Raw genomic sequence first — 27,698 nt, forward strand, 5'->3', positions numbered from 1 at the left:
GGGACCATTAACATTGTTCATTTCGATCTTTATACTTCGAGGAGTTCTAACCAGAAGGAAATGCAATAGAAAGAGAGGTTTGCCGTGGTAAATGAGATTATGAAAATGGGCAAAGTGCTTGCTTCCCATGAACAGCACGTCATCTTGCTTTGTAAACTGAATAAATAATTCAGAGAACAAAGTTACTGAAAGCCCGGGGTAAGGATAATTATTTGATTACTAGATGAGGGCAACATTTTGGAACAGAACCTCCAGGCATACCGTGAGAGGCAGAAAGGCATCAGAGAATGTGTTCATTTTTTAACTCTACAACATGCTTCCCAAGATAGGCAGTGCCTTCCAATAAGAAAGAACCTGTAGCCAACAGCATGTTCAAGCCAACAATCTGTTCTAACACAGCACATACATTCTTTTGGGGCAAACAATTTCCTTAGAAATTACACGGGCTTTCTTGTATTCTAATGCACCAGGTTTCTGTGAAGGCGGAATTCGTGTCCTGTCAACCTGTCTTGGGGTCCCTGGAGTACAGGAGTTTGCGAAGGGACACGTGGACGGCATTACAAAGCTGCTGGCCCTGCAGCCAGTCCTGACTTTATCGTTACTGGGTGACCTTAGGTGACTTGGCTTCTCGGAGCCTGAGTTTCATCTTTACAATTAGCAGTAGCTTGATTTCACAAATATTTTCTGAGGGCTTCCTATGAACACTTGTTCCATGGTAAATTAGGTGCTCCATAAGTCTCTTTATATCCTACAAGTTTGCAGTTCATCCAAAAGGCAGCAGTAGTCAAGAGTAGAAGCTCTCAATGTGAAGGATCAAGAGCATGGGTTGTGAAGTCCTGTTGGTTTGGCTTTAAACCCTGGCTCTCCTATCAGCTGACAGATACTACCTCTTCACCTCTGTATTCTCAGCTGTAAAATGGGATTAACAAAACTCGCTCATCAAGGTACCATCAGGATAAATTACACTGATGTGCCTTGACAGCGCTTATGAGATACTTACCAAGTGGTGGTATTTATTGGCAATGTTCAATAATGTGGAAAAGGTGGTACACACGAAAGAGAAGAATTGATAAAATTTTAGCCAAGAAAACCCTGGCATAGGCATCAAGAGGCACTATAACATGATCAGATTAGAGCGAGCTTGTTACCACCATTCCACTGGCTATGGTGGTTGTACTGTATTAAAGTACCTTCCTTTTGTCCTTCCTAGTTGTCTTGCACTAAATGTTTTTTCGAAACATGACTATTGAAAATATTACCTATGTCTACCTTTATAACCTCATTGCTATCTATTTAACAGATAAAATATCTGAAACACAGAGGAGATCCAAGACTTGTCTACAGCTAGTTGAGGATACAAGCTAGAGCTAGACGCTAGAACTCCTACTTTTAAAACTAGCTCCTCCAGCCACACCAGACATTCTTTTCAGAAAATGGCTGTGGGATCAGAACTGGCCTCAAACACTAGGATGTGTCTTGTTTATGAAAAAGAGTGACAGACACTTGTTCACTCAGCCAAGCTTCAGGAAAGCAAGACACAGAACCATTACTAGGGGCCGCTTCCAGGGCATCTTTATCTCAACACAGTTCTTAAAAATGGGGCTATTCTAGAGCTTTGCCTTCAAAATGTGTGAGATTCAGGCATATCAACTTCAGCTTCTAAAAAATGCCTCACCATGATCTTAACACGAGGCAGAGTCCCACCCTACAGTGGGCTCTAATATCTCTTACCGTTTCCCCGGGAAGTGGTTTCAGCTGACTCTCCACAGCAGCCATCTTGGCATCCTGCAGTTCATTCTTGAGTGTCTGCACGGTGCTCAGGGCAGAATCAATTTCCATAGGACCACAGGCTTCGTGGGCCTGTCAATAGAGTTGGGAATATGTGTACAGTCTGCCTGGGAAAAGTGTTCCTAGTACTTTGCAATGTACAAAATGTCTTTCTGGATGTCCCCAGTGATTCTCCAACCCTGGCAACAGGAAGCAAGTGGAGCGAGCATTTTCTGATAGAGCAAAACCAACCTCAGCCAGTCTTAACTTCTCTAAATAATCAATTATGTAGGTCTCATAAGTACATATACTTAACGTCTCCTTGAAGCTATTTTTATCCAAAATGCACTTGTTGCTCAGACTAAGAGGATCCTTCTTCACTGTGTGGGCACATAGAAGCTTGAGAAGCACATGGTGAATGGTTGAAGAAGGAATGAATGAACGAACCCAGGACTATGGGAACAAGTCTTTCTCAATCTTACTGATTTTCTACAAATTTCTAGACCTAAACCATTGTCTCCCCTAATACTGAAATTTACAAAAGATTTTCTTCCCTTAGCAATTGTTTTCATAAAACGACTGCAATTCTCTTGATCATTTAAAATATTGACCTCAGGGATCCCTGGGTGGCTCAGCGGTTTCGAACCTGCCTTCGGCCCATAGTGTGATCCTGGAGTCCTGGGATCGAGTCCCACATTGGGCTCCCTGCATGGAGCCTGCTTCTCCCTCTGCCTGTGTCTCTGCCTCTCTCTCTCTGTGTCTCTCATGAATAAATAAATAAAATTAAAAAAATAAAATATTGGCCTCCAAATGCTTTGATCACATCCCCTGATATACATGTTAATAAATTATATGTGTATGATTATTGATCAGTATTGTCAAATATTGGTAAATCTTGATTTCTTCTTTTTTTTAGGTGGCAGTGACAACAGCAGCAGCAAATACTGACTCATTGCTATGTGCCAATATTACACAGTGAAGAAACTGAGGCATAGAGTTAATTAACTTGCTGAGATCACAAAAAATTAGTCAATGGCAAGGCTAGAATTTGAATGCAGGTAGTTTGATTGCAGAGCCTCTACTCTTAACCCTTCTACCATATAAAACAACATATTTAAAAGCTCTCAGTATCTTCTTATACCCAGTGGACAGTCTAGCTTGAGTCCCACTTTGAGGCTTATTGCTTCAGAGCAATTGAAGGGTGCATGTCTCTAGGGCTCATTTGACAAAGCTTGTAAAATGCAGATGTTCAGGCTCTATGACCAGGGACTCTTAGTAGCTCAGTGGGGAGACCCAGGAACCTGCATTCTGAATGCTCCCAGGTGATTCCAGTGCAGATGGTCCTTGGACCTCTTGTTGAGAAACACGGCTCAAGATTTTTTTTTTTAATTGAATATTATCCTAAAGCTCTGGATATTGTTCTTTGGTGATATAGTACACTGTTCATATTAAGAATTCAAATCAGCTTCTAACCTTCTTCCCTTGCTCATGTATGAGGCCTCTTGTTTCAATAAAGGGATCACTACAATGAGGAGAAATGAATTCATGCCAGAACTTCATGCTAATAACATATCAAACAGTACAGTAATGAGGTCCGTTGGTAATTAATAAGTGCTAGAGGCAGAAACTCATTAATCCTGAATTCTGTTCTATTGAGGATCTTGTTAAGGTGAATGCTTCCATGTAGGATGGGAAAAGTTTTCAGGGTGAGAAAGATAATATAAATGATCCCTCCCCTGAATAAATCTACTGCCTAAATAATTTATTAAATTCACAAAATAATACCTGGAAGATACAATCACTTATTTTGGCCTACAATTTACCTGGCATCAAGGAACTGATGACTGTCTCCCCTAAGACTGTGAAAAACGGACCATTCCTTGTCCTGGGGTATTGAAGGGGAGCACGTAACCTAAAATAGTTTAACAAAAGTCGTGTGTAACTGGAAGGTGATAAACTAAGTCTGGGAGATAGTGGCTTAAAATGGCAAAAGCTAATCTTATATATGAGAATCTTTTACTGATCAAGCAAATGGAACAGACAACTCTGCCCAGAAATAAGCCTGGCAGTGTTCAGGTCTTGGGTAATACCCATCCCAGGTCATACCCAGTAGTAAGGCTTCTAAAGCTCTGTTCCCAATGAACTAAGTGCTGTGATAAGGGTTTCACTTGCCTTCTGCGAGGCAGTACGCAGCTCCGCCAAGCTGGTGGCAAGGTTCTTGGCACATTGGCTCAGCTGCATGGCTGCAGCCTGGTCACTCACAGTGGGCACTGCTGCTTTAGCAGAGGACACCATCTTGCTTCCAGGCTGTAAAGAGATGAGTGGAAAGTGAGATGGCTCCTGAGCAGCAGAAGTCAGAGAGTAGAGATGCAAACAGCAATGCTGCAAATCAGCCAGAACTTACTTTGCCCTGAAACAAGGAATATTAAAACCATCTAGACTACCCTTGAAAATCACTATCCCAGATCAGATACTCTAGGGCAGTATGTTCTAGAAATGTTAAGGAAAAAAAAAAAAGATGTGTGTCATTGAGAGGGGCAAAATTAGGATAGGGGCTTGAAATTCTCATTTAAAACAGATTTCAAATGGGCAGCCCAGGTGGCTCAGCGGTTTGGCGCCGCCTTCGGCCCAGGGCATGATCCTAGAGACCCGGAATCAAGTCCCAAGTCGGGCTCCCTGCCTGGAGCCTGTTTCTCCCTCTGCCTGTGTCTCTGCCTCTCTCTCTCTCTCTCTCTCATGAATAAATAAATAAAATCTTTTAAAAATAAATAACAGATTACAAAAAGTTTATTTTTTTTCAAAAAGTTTATTAAATACATTTCTTGTGTTTCTTAGAATAGCTCTATAATGTGTCTCAGATATATCCAACAGACTACTTTAAAAAACATGGGCAGACAAAATGAAACAAAATGACCTACCACATCACATCTCACTACTCAGGATAATCTCACCATGCATGGATGTCTGTGTGCATTATTTCCAAAAATAAGATCATATTACTTATTCTATTTTTCAAACTCCCTATCTCACATATTCTATATTTTTAATAGCTGTGTAGTATTCACACCTCTTAATATTGTATGCACCTCTCAATATTTCTCAATCCTGTTTTGTTGAGCTATTCCCTTTTCAGTGCATTAAATAGTATGATAAACAACTTTGTAGCTAAAATTCTCATTATTTTCTTTATATAAAACTTTAAAAGTACAACATCTGGACCAAAGAATATACATTTTTAGGAGTTTTAATATAGATGTTATAAAACTGCTCTTAGTAAAGTTGAAACAACTTAAGTGTCAGAAAATAAACATTAATGACACAAGTTAATATTTTTAATATTTAAATAATACATGAGAATTCATAAAAAAAAACAGCCTGAAATGTGAGTAGATAACCTCACTGCATAAAAACAACTGAAACATGAAAAATATTTAACATTGTGACAATCAAGGAAATGCAACATCAAACAATAAGAACTTCACTGAGAAATTGCCAACAACCTATTTTTTAAATGCTTGATTCCCTAACTTGGAAAAGATGTATTAGAAAATGTGCTCCGGGGATCCCTGGGTGGTGCAGCGGTTTAGCGCCTGCCTTTGGCCCAGGGCGCAGTCCTGGAGACTCGGGATCGAATCCCACGTCGGGCTCCCGGTGCATGGAGCCCGCTTCTCCCTCTGCCTATGTCTCTGCCTCTCTCTCTCTCTCTCTATCATAAATAAAAAATAATTTAAAAAAAAAAAAAAAGAAAATGTGCTCCATGCATTGTTGCATGTAAATTTAGATTCGTTCAGCCTTCCAGAAGAGCAATTTTGCAAGAAGAATGAAGCTTAAAACCTACCAGTTTTTTTGGCCAATTCCATTTCTACTTATTTCTAACTCTGCCTTATAATTATCTGATATGTCTGTGAAAGCAAAATTAACAGGATGAAAGAAAAGGATAAGTAAGAGTAGGGACAGAGTGGACTCTGGAACATGTACATGTCTGCATGACTATCATAATACCCCCGAAGTCTGCCAGTGATGGGGACAACACAGTAGCTCCAGGCCTTCTAACCACCTAAATGAAAAGAGAAACACCTGTCTAAGCCACAATTCTCAATGTCCCAAAGATAAAAATAAGCCACTCGCAATCCTATTTCTAGAAATTTATCCTAATAATTCAAAAGGCGTATGAATATTTGATCACACATAAGGAGTTTTATCCTATCACAGGTTGTTTATGATGGTAAATAATCGAAAACAACTTGTATGTCTACTGGTGAGGGAAGAGCCAGAGTACAGCTGTACCCATATGATAGATTATTCAAAATAATAAATGCTCATAATACAAAACATTAACATGAGAAACAGAGCCTACACACAACAAATCCCAATTTAGAAAAATCTATACATATACATGTATGTGTGCATGTAGTTATAATGTGAGGAAATAACATTAAAATGTTCATGTCCTATGTCTGCATGCTGGAGCTACAGCACTTGGAAAATTAGCCCAACAGATGTATCAGTGAGTCCTGTCACCATAGATTCAACTAGAAAAGGATGAGGAGGAGTATCACTCCATCACATGAACTGTTTAGGAGATACAAGTAGCAGGAAGTGCCAAGGGATTTGAATACAAGTAGTATGTAAAAAGGGAGTTTTCCACCACTTAATTGTCTCATTTTATTTTTCTTAAAATGAATCTACCCCTTAACTCACAAAGACTGGCAACACTTACTAATTATACAACTGCCACACAAAAAGATCACACCTTTGGAGAAGATATACTTACCACTTCTTTTTTCCCCAGTTGGTGAATAATAGCATTAGACTCTCTGGAAACTGGCAAATGTAGAGCAATACCTAGTACCAGGCTGTTCAACAAAACTTGCAACATATTATACATTTTCCCTCACATAGGAGAAATAAAGATGAGACTCCCAAGAAAAAAAAATTATTATGGGCTGTCTCCCAGGGCAATTTCCCAGCATATTAGCATTTTGCTTGCCAACCTAAATTCACCTCTCCTGAACATGGAAATATAATGGGAAGGCCTTCAAAGATCTGCTTACTGCAAAGACTTTGCTGTGGCTATAGAACCAGGAATTCTTCTCCTTGAGGATAAAGGGCACCCTCTACCCCATGGCAGGACTCTGGGCACAACCAAGGTGAATGCTTCTGTTACCTGGAGGAAGTTCTGGCTGGAGATGATGAGAGCCAGCTGGGCACTAAGGTCTTCTGCTTGGGCTTGGCTCCCTCTCACTCCCTGGACCAGCTGGGGGATGTGATCAGCCACCGCCTACAGGAAGCAACGAAAATTAAAACAGAGCACAGCCAGCATGGTGAATTACCAAAACAGGGTGGAAATGACCCCAGTGATGGATGTTTTGGGGCTGTGCTCTTCCACCTGGGCAATGCTTGTCCCAAACTTGAGATTTATCCACCACTTTCAAGCCAGTTGGTGAATCTTAAGACAGTACTTCTGGGTAGCCGTTGCCCACACATGCTCCACCCTCTGCTCCTGAAGGTCCCCACATTTTAAAGCACAGTACAAGTCTCTGTAAGGAGGTCTTACATGCATTTGCCCACTTGCAACTAATACCACCCTGGCTGATTATGGTTTAGAGCTTCAACACAAACCATTAAAGAACCTATACAATTAACCACCAGATAAACTCAAGTCACACAGTCCAATGATGGAGAAAAAAGAAAAATACTTAACTGCTAGCATCTGTCAGTGCTTCGAGTTCTCACTTTGCAGGTATGTGTTCTGTCCATCACCTTTCCTATCTCTATGGGTCTTCGTTCTCTGAGTAGCCCTCCTCATTTCTCAAACTCACAATTCCAATGCCCAGGGTAGAGGAGGGAGGAGCAGCATTTCTGAGGCGAGGCCACTTCAAGGGTCAGTCTCCCACAATGCCTTAGGAGACCAGCCTCCTACCTTCTCTGTGTTCTCCCCTCTGTGGCCACTCCACACCTAACTGACCAGGTTCTCAACGGTCACAGTGCTGTGGCCTCCACTGCTGATGAAGGTCCTAAGAGTATCCCAGCATGGTGACCTATTTTTTTTTGGAACCCATACCAGCGAGGGTTAAAAAAATATTTCCATGAGATTTTCCTCCGGACTGGCTCCAGTAATGTGGTTCACTTTCCTCTCTCCACTGTAATCTGATAAATTGTAAAGCTCTCATTTCCTGACAGTGACACCCAGACACTGAGTATCTTCAGGCTCTGCAAAGAGGGGAGGTGGTGGGAGCACTTGGGTGGCTCAGTTGGTTAAGTGCCTGCCTCGGCTCAGGTCATGATCCCAGAGCCCTGGGACTGAGCCTTGCATGGGGCTTCCTGCTCAGCAGGGAGCCTTTCCCTCTGCCTGCCACTTTACCTGCTTGTGCTGTCAAATAAATAAATAAATAAAATCTTTAAAAAAAGGGGGGGGGGTACTTCACCCTGTAGTATTATCCTGGACACAAGTAGCAAGTGCTCTCTGAGAAGGGTTTTCTGACCCATGCTGGCAGCAGACTTGAGGCACCAATAACACACACCCTACAGGGGCCTGGCTCACAGAAAAACCCTGTCGTTCTGCAAACCGTCCTGAGAACAGAGCCTTACTGCATCATTGAGACTTTCCTGAGCACACTCGCTGTGGGGGGCTGACCTTGAGAATCCAGAATCAGGACCTGGAGGGCTCTGGGTGGTGTTCCTCAGAAGTAAAGCCATCTCTGAGGTAGAAGAAGCAACACCACTCACATGGGAACCATATCACAGAGCAGATGTGAAAAAGAAGAGATTGCAGTCAACTCTCAGAACCTTGGCACAGATACAGCTCTCCACTCAGTCCCCAGTGCTCACTGCAAAGATCTTTGGAAGACTCCAGACATACTGCCAACACGCGGGCAACGGTTATGCAATTATCTGTTGTGACTGGCACCATTCAGGGGTGTCCCGGGACAGTGAACTCCCTGGAAGCAGCAACAACGATGTTCACTGTGCCCTTTGTAGCATGTTGGCTTCAACACGCTACCAAAGCCTGGCCCTTAGAAGAACAAATGCACAACAACAGAAAGCTCCAGCGCACACTGTCACTGGGCCAGACAGGATGAAATAAACCCTCCGGGTGCAATCAGCACAAAGCAGGGAATCAACCTTCCCACGAGCACATGTGGAAGGCAAAGGCCCACCTTTCACAGGGAGAAAGGCACTCTGGAAATTCAATGCTTCATTACTATTTCAGAGCCCTAAAATGGCCTTGTTATTGATCCTCCTTGATTTGGTCTCCTGAACAGAAAGTAAAGAATCCAAAGGAGAGGCGAAAAAAATACTCTCCCTTCACACGCAGGCCATCCACTTATGAAAGAAAAACTAGATGTGTGTGTGCGTGCATGCGTGTGTGTGTGTGTACACCTGGAACACTGGAGCCTCAACAAACTGCATCAGGGGCCCAGATGATCAGCCTTAACTGAATTATGCCAGCACTTGGCCTTCTAATGCTATCAGTGTCATCTACAGCAGACCTGGCTCTCGGGCAGCCAGAGGCTCACCTTGCAGCTCTGCACCAGCTGCTGCTGGGCGGCAGGGTTCTTGTTGGACACTGCTGCGTTTTGGGAGGCGGCAATGGTCTGTGTGGCTGCGGCTGCAGCCTGTTTAGCTGCCACCTGGAGAGGAGAGGGACAGGAGGTGAGCCAGGCTTTCAGTGTGCCCTCACACACACACATCTCTACAAGCCCCTCCCACTGCGGGGTTGGCACAGAAGAGTTGCATGAGGAGGAAAGGGCACTCCGGGCCCAGACTCTGCCTTTTGAAGGCCACTGATGAGCCTCATCTAACCATGTCCTGTTATCTCCTGGTTTACAATCCCTGGGACAAGTGATAAAGACAGGCACGCTTGAGAGCTCAAGTGTTCATTTGTCTCTCTCAAAAAGATAAGAGACAATTAATTCCAAGACTATGATGGCACTGATAAGTGGTATCAAGTCTAAATGATTTAGGGGATTTTTCCCCCCCACAAGAAGCACAAACGCTGGTATGCTTACGGCTCTCCTCTTGCCACCCGTGGGAAGCCTTGCTTCAGAAAGGCCCAGACTTCCCCACTGGAGTACTCAATTGTGTTTGTTCTCTCACATCCTTCAAGAACAAGGAGGCCAGTTTTGTTCCAGAATCCCGCAGACTCACATGGAGGGATTCATCAGACAGGTACATTCTCAGCCTCCAACCTCCCAAATTTTAGTGTGAGAGTCTCTCGTATATCTTTGTGACAGAACTTTATTTTCTTAGAGTTTGTGCCTATTGCCTATTGCTATTCCTCCCTCTTTTTTTTTTTTTTTTTTTTTGCCCCAGAATAAATACAGGTTCTGAAAAATGACAAGAATGTGTTCTTATTCCCGCACCTTTCACCAAAGCCTGATTCCCGTTCTGCAGTATTTCCAAGTCTGTATTTTCTACTGGGGGTCCTGAAAGAGTCATGCCTCTGACAAAATATACACATTTTCAGCTAAAGGTCCTTTCTGAACATGGGCACCCCTTAATGTCAGGGGGGAAAAAATTGAATTCCATTCAAGAATGCTAAACTCAGGAAAGATTCTGCTTACTGAAATCATGAGCTGAAGTTATTTTTCAAAGTGTCAATGTGCCACTGGACCTAGATGTACAATGTACCTAAAGCAACGTTTCAGATTGTTGAAGTACCTTAACCGTTCAACAGTATCGTTAATCTTGATTTTACTTCCTCTGTAAGGGCATTACCTTATTAATTTGGTTGTTCTTTCAAATAATTTCTCGCAATCTAAAACAGACATCTGAGAAAACCAGCCTCTTTACCCACCTCCAAGCGGTTGACAATTTTTTTCTTGATGGCATTCTGGGCAGCGGCATTGGTTGCTACTCGAAGACCTTCTGCAGCTTCCCTCAGTCTCTGCTGCTGGTCCTCATTCTCTGGATTGGCTGCAGCCCCCTTGGAAAGCAGAAAAGAAAGATTCTGAGAGGTTCAAGGAATATCCTGCCACGGATGCAGAGCTCATGCTTTCAGCTTTACTTTTTTTCTGGTAATACACAATATCTGGGAGAGTGCAAATGCTTCAAGCCGGATCTTTACATCATAAAGATGTTTCATCTCCCAACATCATAAAAATCTACCAGGAGGTGTTTCAAAACTGCACCAGTAAACAGGAGAAATCCAATGGTAATAATTAAACACCTGAGATCATCACCTTGTAAATTAACTTGCCATCAGATATCCGTGGTGTAAAGGATGTTAAGATAAATCTCACCCCTGCCCAAATCTCTCAGGGAGAACTTTATTTTAATTGGCATGACAGACACACAATCACTGCAGAAAGATTCTCCTGTCTTGCAGTGCAGGTTAATGTGAATGGGCTAAGAATGTAGCATAAACAGGGGCATGGGTGCAGTGAGCAGGTGGACTGGGAACTCCATCCAAAATACTACAAGGAAGTCTTATTTAAGAAAGACCATGCAACTGTTTTCCTGGAAAACCTGAGTTGGAGAGTAGAGCAAAGTAGAGCTGGTACTCCATTGTACCGAACTAACAAGAGATATCTCATGCCCCTTATTTTGGCAGGGAAAGAGAAAGGCACCATGCACAGCCCATGGCCACACCATGTTGCTGTTCAAGTGTTTTAGGAATGCAAGTGTCGGGCAGCCCAAGTGGCTCAGCGGTTTAGGACCGCCTTCAGTCCAGGACGTGATCCTAGAGACCCGGGATCGAGTATGATGTCAGGCTCCCTGCGTGGAGCCTGCTTCTCCTTCTGCCTGTGTCTCTGCCTCTCTCTGTGTCTCCCTCATGAATAAATAAAATCTTTTTTTTAAAAAAAAGGAAGCATGCAAGTGTCTTAGGAATGCAAATGGATTTTATTTAGATGGATGGAAGTAGGGAAAAGGCTAACAGTAACGTAGGAAGAGGATATAATTTTACGGCACAATAATTAACAAAGACTTAAAAGCACATCCAGTCATCCACTCCCACCTGCAATAGAAGCAGAGATCGAGATTTTTCTCTCAGAGTCTGGATGTTGTAAGACTCGTTCTTAATGTAAACAGATGAATGAGTTTCTTTTCATGAACACTTTAAGGTGATAATATTTGCTTGCAAGGCGGAGATGAAGCAGAAACACACACGCCAATTATCGAAAATCAGTTTTCCAATGTCTCCATTTCCCAAATGCTCAACTTGCCAAATTGACCATTTACAAGAACCTATTTCTTTGAACTATTTATAAAAGTTATAGGAATTCATCCTGGCTGGAATGGTTTTAACATCTGTGACAAAAGTGTTTTGGCAATCCTTTTGAAGGGAATCTTCCATTCTTTCAAACTGTAACCTAATAAATACTGTTCATTCCTCCAAAAAAAAAAAAAAATCAAACTGTAACCACTTTAAGTACTCTTGATTTTGTGTTTCTAGCAACTAAAAAAATTCTGGTTTTGTATTTCGTATGTAAAAGATTGGGAGACTTTTGTGTTATTTCAGGAGCTTAGGAAAACCATTTTATTTTCTTGGTCATCAGGTATTTAAACTACTCGTAATTTACCCTCCTTTGGTATTTTGGGCAGCGCAGAACAACCATTCCTGCACTTGACTCTGAAGTGGGCATCTGGATCCTTCCTTAGCAACGTCTCTTTCTGTACATTAGATAGGCAGTACTAATCTTGGCCTGGAATCTTAGTTACTGATTATGAAATGTATTTTTTTCCTGCACATTAAATCTATTTTTTGAGCTCTAACCATCATAGGCTCTTCAACAAAATCCAGCAAATTAAAATACTGTCATGAAGTCCAAGTGACAAATTTTAACTAAAAGAATTTATGAAACACTTAACCATTGTCCCATCTGATATAAATAATCAAAAATAAATACTTAAACAAGTTTCTGGGGATCCCTGGGTGGCGCAGCAGTTTGGTGCCTGCCTTTGGCCCAGGGCACGATCCTGGAGACCCGGGATCGAATCCCACATCGGGCTCCCAGTGCATGGAGCCTGCTTCTCCCTCTGCCTGTGTCTCTGCCTCTCTCTCTCTCTCTCTGTGTGTATGTGACTATCATAAAAAAAATAAAAATAAAAAAAATAAATTTCTAAAAAAAAAGAACAAAAAAACAAAAAACAAGTTTCTGGTAACTTGATACATTCAATAAGGTCTGGTGAACGCTGCATATCTAGAAACAAATATACACACACTGGCCCTGGCTCAATATTGATTATGTGAGAGTAGGCTTAGTCTTCTTGAGTTTTAATTTGCCTATTTGTTAAATAGGGATTGATCAGATTTTACACTAAGGTTCTTTCTAGTCTGCCAATTAATTTTTGTGCACATGAAATTTTGCTTAAAATGGCTATGCTTAGACTTAGAAGGGCTCGGGGCAGAATTCGTAAAAACCATAAAGAAATTAACTACTGCACAAAACCCTAGTATGTATTTTTGGCTGAAAGGGATGGTTAAGGGCAGAGCTTCTCAGATGAAATAGGGCTTGGGGCATAAAGGAAGGAAGTTCAGACCCTGTCCACCCCTCCTTGGGTTTTTCTTCATCTCACTCATGAAGTATCTCCAAGAAACCACAGTACCAAAGGGACTATAATAGTAAGTCAGTCAAGGAAGGTCTATATGATTTGTTGCATGTCATAACACATTTTAAATGCAAGAATTCACACGCTAGGTAGCTTGAGAGGCACTGGTATTCTGTTGGAGGTCAGGGAGATGTGTGGGCTTTTAATGCATCTTAAATGTCTAGAAATACATTACACGTGTGATCTTAGGCATATGAAGTTGAAGATGATTTTTATTTAATTTAAATTTATCTGCATTTTCTATTAATTCCACCAAAACATGTTAGGTGCATAATAAGAAAAAGAAAAACATAGGAAAATACAGCCTTCTCCATTTAATACAGTTCTCACCTAGAGATAGGCCTCAGAAACTCCTGTGGAACTGACTTGCATATACACACACAGCCTTACCAGTGACCTTGTGAATCAGGATCTTTGGGGGCAGAACCGAGACACGTGCATTTCAAGGTTTGGGGGGAGGGGGCGGGGGGGCTCTGAAACAGAGCCCTGGGATAAGAATCACTGGCTTTTAGAAGCAGCACGCTGAAGCCTAGCTGTCAAAAAGCAGAAAGCTGACTCTTAACTATTCATTCAAGCTGTTATATAATATTTAAAACTGCTACTGGGATTTGAAGAACAGTGAGGCAGGAAGCACTCCACTATGTAAAATCTTGATAGGAGTTCAGTTGAGAAGTCAAATGGAGGACAAAGTAATATTAAGGTTTCAGGCAAAAGAACAGGCCCTAAGTGAATCCGCTGTTGAAAATCTCAAGTTTAATCACCATTTGCAATAAGCTGATGGTGATAACCCAATGGACAGAGAGAAGGCTCACTAAGCAGAGACTCTGTTGTCTATTGCTGAGTCAGTACCACTCCCTTCAAAAAGTATTATTCTCACGTTCCATGCCCTTCTCCATTGTTTCCCAATGCAACAAGGATCAAGGTCACAAAACCATATAGGTTTTAAGCAACAAAAACGCACACTCAGCTGACCATTCTTTATCTTCAGGGTACCTTCCAAATCCCAGCTCTTAATAATGTCCATTTTCAACTCAACAAATCCAATGTCATACCTTTGCAGCTTCCACCATGCGAGCGGTGGAGTCAGCCAGGAGTTTTGCTGCTGCCAGGAGCTTCTTTGAATTTTCCATGTCGATTTCAGCTTCTGCATCTGATCTCATGGCATTGACGAGATCTGAGGTAGCCTGCGCCAGGACCCGGGCCTGGCGTACCATTTCACCTATGGAACGGGATTGAGAATGCCATCTGTTTGTCTGCTTTCTGAAGCTCAAAACCAGCACAGCCTAGTCTCCACTCTGGCAAGAGGAAGAGAGAGAAGGGAGCCCCCAAGCTCTGGTCCTAAGCAATGCAGTCCATTTAGACCCAGGACAGAAAATAACTCCTACTGGCTATCAAGACTATTGACTCCCAAAACATCCAAGTTTCATCTTGAACTAATAAATGGGACACAACTAAGCAAAGAGAAATTATTTTGAAAGGGAAGGCAGGGAACAAAATTATGTGGATTTACCATGTGATTCAATAAATATTTATTTAGAAAATATTATTTATCTCACTTCAAGAACCACTTACCTAAAAGCCCTTATAATAAACTCTGTATAATGGCATAAAATTATCTTTAAAATCTGAAAACATTTGTATGTTACCTAACTCCAGACGAATAATATCGCATGATCCACTGTATTTGTGTCATTTGGCTCTCACTAATAGGAAGCACGGACCCCAGTTTCATGCTCAATTACTAAGATTTGCCTTGGCTCAGCTTTCCCTCTCAGTTTTCTGTTTGCTCACCCTTTTCTTCCCAGTACTGGTCTTGATCTTATTATTAGTAAGTGTTTGGTTTTACTGTTCCTGTGATTTTACTGATATCTATTTCAATTTTCTTTTAGAAGTAGGAGGGGTATAAAAGTAAACATTTAAAATAAAGCTACTCAAAGGCAAGGGTTTTTTTCCTCTCCCAAAGATCATTTGAGAAGGATGCCAAAACATTCTGACATTAAGGGGGGAAAAAAGCTTTAAAATCTCTTGATTAAATCTTAAATCTTTTGATTTAAAAATAAAAATGTACTAAATTTAAGGTATCATGGATTGTATCCTAGGATTTTGAAAGGACATAAGTGGAAAAACTGGTGAAATCTGAATCATGTCAGTAGTGAACAGTTAAGCACCAAGGTTCTTATTTCTGACAAGTGTGCTGTGGATTAGACAAGATGCGAAACATGAGGGAAAATGGGAAGAGTATATAAGAACTCTCTAACACCTCTGTAACTTTTCTGCAAGTGTGAAAGTATTCCAAAATAAAAGGTTTATTAAAAAACAAAACCAATAAAAATCCAAGTGTGCAGAGTATTTGTATCTTCTTAAATCATGTAAGGAGGATACAGATGGGCCCATTCAGAGTCTTCCACTGCCTCAGTGAGGAAATCTCTGACAGGGGCTGATGACAACTCGCCCTCGCCAGGCAGCCGTCACCTTCCTTACAATCGTCACCACAGTGAAACCCCAAGCTGACCCGTGTACCCACAGCATCGTCCCCTCACCAGCATCGCCCATGGAGCTGAAGATGCTCTCGGTGACACACATGATGGTGTCGGTGGCCTGGTCGTAGCGGCCGATGGGCTCGCCTCGGCTGGCAAACTGTCGTACATGCTGCAGGAGGTCGTGCAGGGCCTGGCTGACCACACTGGCTGCTGCGCTGACCTGCTTCAGGAGCTCGCTGTCATCAGTGGCTGCCTGGCAGGCGCGGACACAGTTCTCCACTGAGCGGTCCACCAGCTTCCCTGCTTCGATCAGCTGCTCCTGGCACACAGGGGAGCTGATGGTGGGGCTTACCACCTAAAGTGACAGAGGAGCAGGTTTTGGGCATGAGTGGTCCCCACTGAGCAAGAACATTTCCACTAACTCCTTTCCTGCTCTGTGTTGTGGTTCCTTACTTAGAGGACCAGGGATTAAACTCAACCATCACTGTGGTTTCTCATACTTCACGACTTCACTCTATCTTGGTGACTTTTGATGCCCACTAATTTTTATCTTCATTAGTGATATGTAACTATACTCCTAACTTCTTCCCTAGGGAGAAATTTCTGGTATTTATGTCGTGCCTCTTCCTTTAGGAACCTCTAAGTTGAGCTCCCTGAGCCAGGAATAATAAGACTACCTAAGGGAATTGTATTTCTTTTACAGAGACATCTGGAACTCTGCACCTCTTGGTACTTTAAAGGACACGGGGCGGGGGGGGGGGGGGAAACCCTGGGTGGCGCAGCGGTTTGGCGCCTGCCTTTGGCCCACGGCGCGATCCTGGAGACCCGGGATCAAGTCCCATGTCGGGCTCCTGGTGCATGGAGCCTGCTTCTCCCTCTGTCTATGTCTCTGCCTCTCTCTCTCTCTCTCTCTGTGTGACTATCATAAATAAATAAAAAATTTTTAAAATAAAAATAAAGGACACGGGGATTCTGTCGTTATCTGTGGGTCCTTGGAGGGTATATGAGGAAAGCAGGAACGGTAACTCAGGACACCTCCACCTGACACTGCAAATCCCGCCACGGGATAGGAAATGCCAGGTTAAGCCAGTCCCGGATCTATAGAACATGTTACATCATCAAGTTGAGAAGACAGACACCTCCCATCTTCTGATGTGTGAATACATACATGGTGGTGAGGAAAGAGTATGTGAAACCAGACAGGCCTGAGACTACCCTGGTTGTGGCTCTGCCACTTGTGAGTTTGGCCGCAAGCTTCTTACGAACATGTAGGGGACAGTGGTTCCCTCTTTAGCAAACTGGGAACGAGGTGCTTAACAAGATAAAGTTTGACACTCAGAGCACGCACAGCCTAACTGGCAACCATGAACTTAATCCTGATTACCCTCACTCTATAACACCGCACAGCACAAAAGGCGCTCTCCCAAATCGGCAGATTACCTATGAACCCATTCATGATGCTGTACTGCATTTTTGTACAGTGCAAGAACACCTTGTGTGCAGGTGTAACTAACGCACAGTGAGGAGTCCAAGGGGGAGACATGGTAATCTGCAAGTAGAAATGGCAAATGATAAACGCACAATGGGGCAGTTAATGTCAAAATCCTATCGGGTCATCTAAAAGACAACACCTGAAGCAAGCTCTATATCTCAATTTTAACAAATTTTGCCTCTGTTTTCCCCCAGGGACTGGTGGCCAATCAGAGCATGTGACACTTTGAAGAAAGGGCCCAGATTGCCAGCCAGCTTACCTTGGCACATGCTACAAGTTGGGATGTAGAGAGCGCACACTGGGTAGCAGCAGCAATCACCCTGTTCTGTAGGACTGTGTCTTCAGCTACTTGGGCAACATTCTTCGCCTTTAATACCAACATGGCAGCAGCATTGGCAACAGCTTTGGCCAAACTCATTAAAACATCCTAAGATAGGGAACAAAAAGCAGGTTATTTACTTTTTTTTTTTTTTATCACTTTTCACAGCCTAGAAATAAATGTGGTATACACTTAAACATTTTATTAAAATCCCATTTGAACTTTTCTTTCCAGTGCTTCATAAGGATATTCTTTCCACTTATTTTTCTAAAATGTCAACTTTTTCTTAAACATAAAGAAAGAGACTTGTGTCCTAATTATATAGTCTCCTATACATTAAGTAGCATAAGGTTTATTTTTTTTAAAGATTTTATTTATTTATTCATGAGAGACACACATACACCGAGAGGCAGAGACATAGGCAGAGGGAGCAGCAGGCTCCCTGCAAGGAGCCCGATGTGGGACTTGATTCCCAACCCCGGGATCATGCCCTGAGCCAAAGATAGCCGCTCAACCTCTGAGCCACTCAGTCATCCCAAGCATAAGGTTTAAATCTAAAATAGGGTGATTTCAGGGGAGGGTTTTTATTTTTAACCACTGATTCACATTCATGTACTTCTCCAATATAGAGAGTTTCGATTAAGTCTCTTGAATATGTGGTCAATGCAGTAGATCAAGAAAAGCTGGAAATATATCCAGATGCCATAAATACAGCATGCTGCAGGAAGGATAGAATTCATGCCCTATAAGTCATCATGCCCTGCCACTTGAAAATTTCTTATTAGGATTTCTGTTTTGCACAAGGATCCAAGTTACCTTTAGAAATTCAGCCCCATTTCTGCCTCCAGAGGGCAATGTTGGACACGCACAGAAAATACCTACAGCTCAAGAGCTGAGCGAGCAGTGCTCTGAACATAAATTATTCTCAGTGTTCTGTAGTATTCTGGATGGGGATTAAATTATTATGAGAAGCCGAAAGGGAGCCTGCATAAATAAACTAGCTACAAGCTACGACCTCACTGAAGATGCAAGGAGCTTTGAGCCTTTATAGATCAGTTTATGCTACAACTCAACAAAAAGGCATTCTGTCTGCAGGATGGAGAATCCTTTGATTTAGCCCACCAGATTTGTCACCCGTCTGTGTGACCTGAAATATAACCACTGTTAACATTTAATTTGCTTCTTTGCTTTTAGTATTGAAGGTAGTTTATTTGGTTTGGAAATGCCTTCCCAAACAAATCCCAAACATATGAGCCATTTTTATTTTGAACAAACATGTCAAGGCTTTCTCCCAGAGGAAATGTGGTCAGAAGTCTTTATTAATTCATCAGATAATGAAAAGCACTTTTGATTCTGAATGCAAAGGGCACCCACAGAGTCTTTACAAGGAGATATTTTATGAGAAGATAGATTGGAGTGCTCAGCCTGCACGGCATTACACAGAGCAGAAACTATATGCTATCCAGGCAAATCAGAAACCCATAAACTACCACATAGGCAGATTTTAAAATGGACAAAAACCAAGCAGTCTGAAAGGAACAGCTTAGTCCAGTCTTTATTTTAGGTTTCTGATGTTTACTCAATGTCCAAGGAAAAAGCAAAGCCTGAGGTGTCAAAAGCTGAAGATGCCCTTTGGGATCTGAGTGGCCACATAACTTTTAGAAAGTGCTCCAACCATGGCCTGCAGAGTTTCGGTTCTCAAACACCTATCTCAACGCTCAGTGAACACTCTCAACTTGAATGTCACAAATTATTTACAAGACTTTTAAAAATATCTTTTCAAAGTGGGTCATTGTATTCTTTCAGGTGATATGAATTCATCTTTTCACAGAGGGACCAAGATTTGGTCGTGTAGATTCACAATTGTTCTAAAGGGCTTTGTTAGGCCAATTTAAAGAAATCCTGTTCCTCCTATTAATATTGTCCAAAAAAAATACAGTTAGAAAAAGAATGTGATACTACAGCCATAGTCACTGACAAGGCCTTTGTCAAACCTTTCAACAAGACCACTATTATGTAGCCTGTGTAAAATAAATCTTTGTTAACTCTGGGAACATGCAGTACATTGAGAACCCAAGAAAAGCTCTAAGATAAGATCTCAAGAATCAGAAAAATAGTGCATAAGAAGCACAGTGTCAGTCAGCTAGGGGCTGTTCCTAACAGGAGGAGGGTGCAGGATTTACCCTACTGTACTGATGTTTGCCCAGAGATCTTATAGAAATGTTATGCATTCAAGCCAGGCCTTTCTCTGTTAAGAAAGCCTCTTTAGGACCATACCATGAACCTGAACCTGTTCTCCTAGCACGTCTAAATAGAAACAACAGGAAGCACAGAGTTTGCATTTTTATGTGATGGTAACAATCTGTCAAAGAGAAAAAGAAAACAAAAAGTTTTCAGCAATACAAGGACGCATGCAATGTCTTCAGGAAGAACTGTGACTTTCTTTTCAAACTTTCCAAACACTATGGGGAAAGCAGTAATATTTTTGAGGAAAGCTAGTTGACTACTTCAAGTTAATTAAGCCTAGTAAGCCAAAAGCTGAATCTCACATTTACTTTCTTAAGTAGGTGCCTGCCTACAAAGAATTACCTGCTCTAATACAAAAAGCAATTGCCAGTATAAATGCAGTTTGGGGATCTGGCTAAGGGGACGTCAGGACTGGGTCACAGCTTGAATTTAGTGGAATCTATTTATGTGGTCTGCTATAAATTCTCTTTCAAGTTAAGTGACTGCTGGCCATCCCAGCATAGAAAGGGCTTCCAGGAATACTACTACCACCCCATACGGGGTTCACCCTCCATCCTGACATGAATGTTACAACACTGACCGTCTTAGTGCATTACAGGATATTAATGAGCCCTCGGGCCCCAGTACCACAGGTGTGTGGAAAGTAGAGGAGATGCAAGGTCCATGTATCACAATATAACCATGTCTTAATGTAACTGACACATCTTGTATAGATGGAGCTTGGTATTTCCAGATTAAAATAGCACACAAAACTGCCACTCATGAAGCAAGAAACTTGAATTCTACAAGTAAAGCTGAATGACCTTGAATGATCTTTTTATTCTGAATGCTATGAAATTCCCCAACTCCCTGACATAGGATTTGGAAAAGGCCGTGTTCCAGAGAACTTGGGCTCGAACTGTAAGTTTCATTAGAATGTAGTTCTATGCTACTTAAAATCAGGTCTTACGAGTTGGAGAAAGGCAGGAAGGGCATCTGCCCACAAGTACGTGAGAAGACAAGTTCATTGCAGCCTGGAGCTCCTCTCATCTGTGGTGGCTGGGAAAAGAGGCAGACAAGCTGAGCTCCTCTCTGAGTTGGCAGCCCACTAAACCAGCTGCAAGCAGTGGCTACAGCTGTGCACCAGAGGACAGATGGCATATATCCTTGGTACAGAACAAGAAGAGTGACAGAAAGAAAAAAATGTCCCCACCATGCTGGCTTTGAATAAGACGCAGACAACAGACCCATCTCTAAATACAAAGGAGAACCTCTGCTATGGGAGTGCACATTTTTTCTCTTTTTTGTGGACTTCAGAATTATGAGGTTAAAAAATGCCCCCAGAAGATGAAACAAGACCAGCCGTGAGTTGATAAGTATAGAGCCTGGACAGTAGATACAAGGGAGTTCATGTCATTATTCCCTCCACTTTTGTGTTTAATGAATGTCCAACATACTGACCAGTGAGAATAGCTACATAAGCGTTTCACAGCAATGATGCATGATATGTAAATGAAGTGTTTTTTAATTGAAAATTAAGTAAAAAATTAACAAAGACCCCACCCCCCTAAAAATCCTCCTCAATCTTATTCTTGAGAGCCCAACCAAGATTTAGTTTCTCATACATTCTTCCTGCTTGAGTCTAGACCATCACTTAGACTCCTTTCCAAAATTATGGGCTGCAAATATCTTACCTGGAATCGCTCATCGGTCTCATTCTCTCCGATCTGTCTCAGAAGATCCCCACTGGCTTGTCCAATGCTTCCAGCAGCAGTCAAAACTGTCTGTCGAGGCTGAAAAACACACACTGGTTGGAAAGAAAATGTATTTCCTCACAGTGGCATCAGACAGCAGTGCAGGGAGAGGAATCATGAGGGACTGGCTCTCCTGCACCTAGAATCTCATACTATCTGCCAGATGGGAGACCTAAATATCCTGATAAAATCTGTGCAAAGAAATGCCTGATGGTTCACAAACCAGTAATGGGTAGATCGATTTGAAATGTTCAGCCAATGAGTCTTGCTCAGCTGGTAGGAAGGTGATATACACTTTATGGGAATTTGGGGACCAACATGTATCCCCTTCAAATGTGTACTGACCATGTGTGTTAGTTTATGAGGCTGAATCTAATCAAGTACCCTGGGGTGAGGGGGTAGGCAGGTTTCTTACTAAAAGCTCAACTGGTCCCAAAAGTCAAACCATAGATTCTGTGCCCAGTTCTCCAAATCCCACAGTATGATAATATGTCCCATATAATAATATGATAATATATAATATGGGAAGAACAGCTTTGGGAGCAAGAGCCCAGTAGTGCTCCAGGCTGCACCTGCCTCATCGGAACCCGAGTGACTGCTTGCCCCCAGAGCTCACCTCTCCAGAAGTAGGCTGCACGGCTTTCAGCAAGTCTGACACTGCCCCTGCAAGGGTCCTCGCAGCTCGGAGCAAGTCCTCCCCACTGCCCACCTCATCGTCCATCAGAGCGGCCAACAGCTTCACACCCTTGGACATCTCCGTCAGGTTGGAGGAAATGGTGGTGATTGCACATCCCACTGCTGTGTAGTCAGTGTCTGCAGGGTCACCTGGGACACAGAAGGGCTGTCACCATCAAAGGAAAGCGGTGAAGGGTGAGGAAAGCCCAGATGAGTGATGGCATGAGCCTTCACACTGTGGGATCAGACTACAAAGCTGCCCATGCACGGGGAGATGCCTGACTCCCTGGCTCCAAGGTGCTGCTCCTCCCAAAGTCCTTTTGCCCGGAGGCCTCCTATACTGAAATACTGAGCGCCCACACCTGTACAGTTCCAAAGGGAGCAGCTGAGGCAGGTCAGCTCTGCTCCTGAAGCACTGAAATACTGCACGGTGAAGCCGAGACATACGTGGGCTCTCACCCAACAGTGCAAGGTGGGAGTCATGCTGTGCCATGAGGGTACTGTGGGATAAGACTAAAGAAGCCCACAGGATAGATCTATTCCTCTAAACCCAGTTTTAGACTGCAAGCTCTCAAAAGGGAGAAACTAGCTCCCATACACTTCGAAGTACATCTAGCAGACCAGTGAACAATAAGGAGAGCTATGAAGTGCTTGGTGAAGGATGCATGATATCGACAGAAAGGAATGAGATGTTCCCCACCTTTCTCCTGGGTCAGCGTGAAAAAGTGCCTGAAGCACTCAGAGTACCTAAAAATAGACTAGCCTCTCGTCCCACGAAAATCTGTTGTTTCAATCAAGGAACAGTAATTGTTTCTAAAGCAAAACCACAACACGGCACAAAGCCCTCAGAGACTCACCAGCAGTGAGGTTAACTACTGAAGCTGTTCCAGCTGTGATCGCATCAACCTGAGAGTGGATTTCGTGTTTGGATTCATCAACTTTATTCTGAACCCACACCCGTGACGCCTGCAAAACCAGACAAGAGCAAGACAGTCACTGCGTGGGATTGCCCAGGACACCAGAGAGGTCGTGCCATAAAATGAGACCAGCATTTTGTCTGTACTCTTGTTACTGGGCTGGCACCAACAAAGCCTTTAAGTCATCTTAAGCAATGTCATTAACGGGCTTCTGGCTCATTCACTGATGCTGAATGGCATATAAATTCTCCATACTCCCCCCATGGCTTTTTCTTTAGGATCTTAGACAAATTCTATATGGCTCTCTTTAAGTAAATTCAATAAAAAATGAGAAGAATTAATGTCTCATAATAATGTTACATATCAGCACCAACAACTGTTGTGAATTTCCACCTTATTTTATTTTTTTTTCCACCTTGTTTTATTAGAGAGCAGGGTTAGAATGACAGCATTTCAGCTCACGAGTGCTCTGTGTCAGCACAAAGACTTTTGTTAAACACCATGAATGTGGTATAGATGTGGCACCTTTCCCAGAAGGACTAGGAGGGATGGGTCAAGACCTCTGTTCTAGATTTAGCTCTACCACTGACAAGTGACATGACCTCAGGCAAATTACATCTAGGTCCTGTGCCTTACATTTCTTCTACTGCAGGAAGTCAGTGGTCCTTAAAAACTTTTCCAGATCTTATACTTTATGTTCACTGGAATGTATAAATAGCAAATTCTCTATTTCCTGGCATTTCTGGACTTAGCCAGTAAGTGATCATTTACATTCATAGTGATGACCCTATGGTAATATATGATGCTGATTTACTTCCCAAAACATTCACTGAGATTTAGGATACATCCAGCACTAATATTTTTTTCTTGGTATACTAATGCTTTAAAAATTAGTAAAGCAGGAGTGTTAAGCCCAAAACAATAGTGCTGGATAGGGGAAGGTGTCTGCCTTATGTATTTCTACTCTGAAGGTCCCCCATGAAACATGTTTCATGAATTCAGGTTCTTGGAAGACAAAGCACTGAGTATAACAGCACCTGCAAGTATACAAGTACACAAATGGAAAACACAGCATGTAGGGAGGACTCAGAGGACAGTTATCGTGGTTGGGCAAGATGAGACTACATACTGCATCTTGGCCCTGGCCTAAGATGGACCTGTCTGTCCTAATGGAGTGGTTTTCAGTCCTATTTGTCTATCAGAACCACCTGGGGAGATAAAAAAAAAAAAGCAGGCCCTACCCACAAAGACAGGATTTATTTGGTCTGAGCTGAGCCTTGGGCATGGTTCTTTTAACTTCACAGCTACTTCCAACATGGAAAGCTGGGCTGAGGTTGGCAGTGCCAGCCAGTGTTCCATGAACTGTAATGTGCACACCAAAGAGTTGGGAACTCCAATGAAATGCAGATTCTGATTCAGAAGGTTGGGGTAAGGCCTAAAATTCCACATCTCAAGAGATCTTGTGTTTTGCCAATGCTGCTGGCCAATGGGCCACAATCTGAGCAGGGAGGGGCTAGATAATTTCATGCAGCAGCACCTACAGGAAGGCAGCTAATTACCTGTGCCCTGCTGAAGAACTGACCAGTAAGGAAGTGGTTCTTAAAGCATGGTCCCTAGAGAGCAGGAGAACACCTGAGAATCTGTTGCAAATGCAAAATCTCAGGCTCTACCCCAGATCTACTGAGAAAAAAGGGGGCAGAGCCTAGTGATCTGTTTTAACAAGCCTTCCAGGAGATTGATGTATGCTAACGTCTGAAAAGCACTGATAATAACAGCTAATACTCATTGAGCTGGGTTAGGTTAGGTAGTGTGCTAACAACTCTGCACACGACTGTATTACAAGACTTCATTAGGATCCCTAGGCATGCATGACAAAATGGGAGCTTAGAGAGAGTAAGTTGCCTGGATTCACACAGATACTAGCAGTGGAACTGGGATTTGAATCTAAATCATATGACTTCACAGTCCAAGTTCTTGGCCCTTGAGAGGTACTGCTCATGCCTAGTAGCAACCCACAATTCTCTTCCTGTGGGTACACCTCACTACAAAGACTCAATATATTGAAAACAAAACAAAACAAAAAAACCTAGTTGGACAAAGATTTCACCCAGCTGAACGCAGACAGAATGCAAAGCCTTCCTTTGTGCCAGGCCAAGACACTGAATGACAACCATGAACAATATTTACCATATCCTGGCCGAGAGGTGGCAAGGAATCCAGCTCGCTGAGGTCGTCCTGGGCCTGCTGGACAGCGTGCATGCTTGTGTTGATGGTCCCCATGAGGGCCTGCTGGGCTGAAGTCTGCAAAGGCAGATGACCACAAGGCAATCATAACTCCCCTCCTGGAACCAACACCTCTCTCTATACGAAACAAGGCCAAAATCGAACTCCAGGCTCATGGTGTGTCTCAACAACCCCAAGCACCTCCCATTTTAAGCAGGGAGCTGGAAATAGAGACTGTATTAATAGAATGCTCAGGATGGGTGTTTGCAATAGAGAAGTTATAATCAAGAGTGTGGAGAGCTTAATTAGCTGACAAGACGACTCAGAAAGAGTCCTTGCAGAGGAGCTACTCCACTCTTTCAGTACTTAGGACAAAAGATCTCAGGTATAGGAACTGTGTTATATCCCAGAACTATTCTTAGTAAATAAGAAAGGATTCCACCCAAACCTATAGTCAACATGCTTCTTCAGGGTCAAATTACTTCAAAGCTTTCAGGCTTTTCAGCTTTTATCAAATTCTTCCCCGGCAGCACATGATTCCAGGCAGACCAGCAGTGCAAAGCAGCAACCATCCACTCAGAGGAAACTACGCATCACTACAGACCTGCTCTATTTCTAAGACCCTCGGAGTGGTGCCCTGGGCTAATGAGCAGCTTGTTGCTGTTAAAGCGGGGAAGCAGGGCTCTGTACCTCTGTATCATTAGTCACGTGGACAGGTCACGGTTGCCCTCCAGCCTCAGAGGATACCTATGAGCCTACACAGGGAGTTCCTAAGACACCCCATTTAGGGAGAGCACTGGGCAGTCAGGTACTGGGACCATGCATGAAGAGCCATGGCTTAGATGGGAATGAGGGAGCATGTGCCAGGCTAGTGTCTCTCCCTGCACATCAGAGGCAGCACTGACTCCCAGGGCCGGCGTCGGGGAAGCCTCACCAGTGGGGCCATGTGTCCTCGGTGCATCTGCCCCACCGTGACCTGCTGCTGCGGTGAAGGCATGCTGCCCACATTGAAGGTCTCGGGTCCGCTGGAGCCTGAGCGCATCACGGCGGGCAGCGCCACTGAGCCGTGCTCCACCTTCCCAGTCCGATTGAACTGCTGCTGCAAGATGGTGGACCTGTAGGGGACAGGGGCCTGGTCACTGTGGGGTGGCCACTAGCATATGGTATAATGATAAAATGCCACACGTGGCACAACTGTTGGTGGCTTTCTGCTGTGGAGGCCAATTCAAGAGAGGCATATACAGACCCAGCTGTGAATCAGGTCCCACTAAAATACTCAGAAGAACCCTGAGATCAATCTTTTTATAAGGATGAATATAAATAACCATTACTAATCAGTTCAGGATATTGTGCAATTAGTTCCCCTCCACAACCACTGTTAATGTTTCTCTAACAATGATGTTGCAGGTGTAAGGAAGAGTTTTGGATACACTGATCTATGAGCTGGTAAATCCCACCTGAAATAGCATTCATTCAACAAATACCCACTGTGGGCCAGGTTCGATCTAGGCTTTGGGGACACAGGTCTTGCACTGAAGGGAGAAGTATAGAAAGGAACTAAAAGAAAATCTCCCACAGCTCATTTCTCCTCCCATAGGCCTAAGGCCACTGACCACAGAGGGCATTTAAACACCTTTGGCACCTTGATGATAGGACAGACTTTGGTACCTCCTCCAGATGATTTCAACAAAACTCTAGGAAGATTCTTAAGACATCTAGTAAAAAAAAAGAAATTTCTCACTTCTGATATTTTCTTAGGATGAGTGGTAGGGACGTTGTGCATATAAGAGTGGTATATCTGCACAGGAGCCCAGAGGAAAGAACCCATACAGGGAGAGTCTGGGGGAGTAGTGTGTGTGTGTGTGTGTGTGTGTGTGTGTGTAATGGCAGATTCGGTGAGCAGCTGCATTATGTGGCCAGGCCTCTGTCCCAGGGTTTTCCAACCATCACAGATCACTCCCTATTGCCCAAGGCAAAGCTCATGAGCCCTGTTAGATACCAGACAGCAGGCATCCATGGAGGAAGAGTAATGTCTGTGGAGGAGTTGGCACTAGGGAGGGTACATGTGGGGGCTCCAGGAGGAAGTCAGCTACATTCTGTGATCTCAGCCAATGTCTAATGCAGGGAGAAGGGGCAGGTGGGCCATTCTTCCTGCTTGCCTTGATCAGACTCCACCATGATGCTCTAGGCAGTGGGAAGGGACTACAGAGGTAAAAGGCAGTGAAGAGTTTTTGTGCTCTGGACTCAGACACTCAGCTGCTCTTCGAAGTTCAAGAGCAGCAGAGTCCT

At 43.2% G+C, this 27,698-nt stretch overlaps 1 protein-coding gene across 6 annotated transcripts in view; it reads right to left on the reverse strand.

Annotated features, from left to right (window-relative positions):
• The window catches only part of TLN2 (talin 2), a 418,441-nt gene that overhangs the window by 117,959 nt on the left and 272,784 nt on the right, over positions 1-27,698 (reverse strand). For all 6 annotated transcript variants that reach the window (XM_041740721.1, XM_041740682.1, XM_041740692.1 and 3 more), the window contains 13 exons: positions 26,344-26,524; positions 25,374-25,487; positions 23,127-23,235; positions 22,211-22,419; positions 21,535-21,633; positions 17,555-17,722; positions 15,864-16,158; positions 14,376-14,542; positions 10,568-10,696; positions 9,288-9,401; positions 6,935-7,048; positions 3,940-4,074; positions 1,732-1,860 (listed from right to left, as the gene is read on the reverse strand). In XM_041740721.1, coding sequence (XP_041596655.1) covers positions 1,732-1,860; positions 3,940-4,074; positions 6,935-7,048; positions 9,288-9,401; positions 10,568-10,696; positions 14,376-14,542; positions 15,864-16,158; positions 17,555-17,722; positions 21,535-21,633; positions 22,211-22,419; positions 23,127-23,235; positions 25,374-25,487; positions 26,344-26,524 — 1,963 coding nt within the window. The remainder of the gene's footprint in view (positions 1-1,731; positions 1,861-3,939; positions 4,075-6,934; positions 7,049-9,287; positions 9,402-10,567; positions 10,697-14,375; positions 14,543-15,863; positions 16,159-17,554; positions 17,723-21,534; positions 21,634-22,210; positions 22,420-23,126; positions 23,236-25,373; positions 25,488-26,343; positions 26,525-27,698) is intronic.

The sequence above is a fragment of the Vulpes lagopus genome, chromosome 2, assembly GCF_018345385.1.
Source record: "Vulpes lagopus strain Blue_001 chromosome 2, ASM1834538v1, whole genome shotgun sequence".
NCBI classification, from domain to species: Eukaryota; Metazoa; Chordata; class Mammalia; order Carnivora; family Canidae; genus Vulpes; species Vulpes lagopus.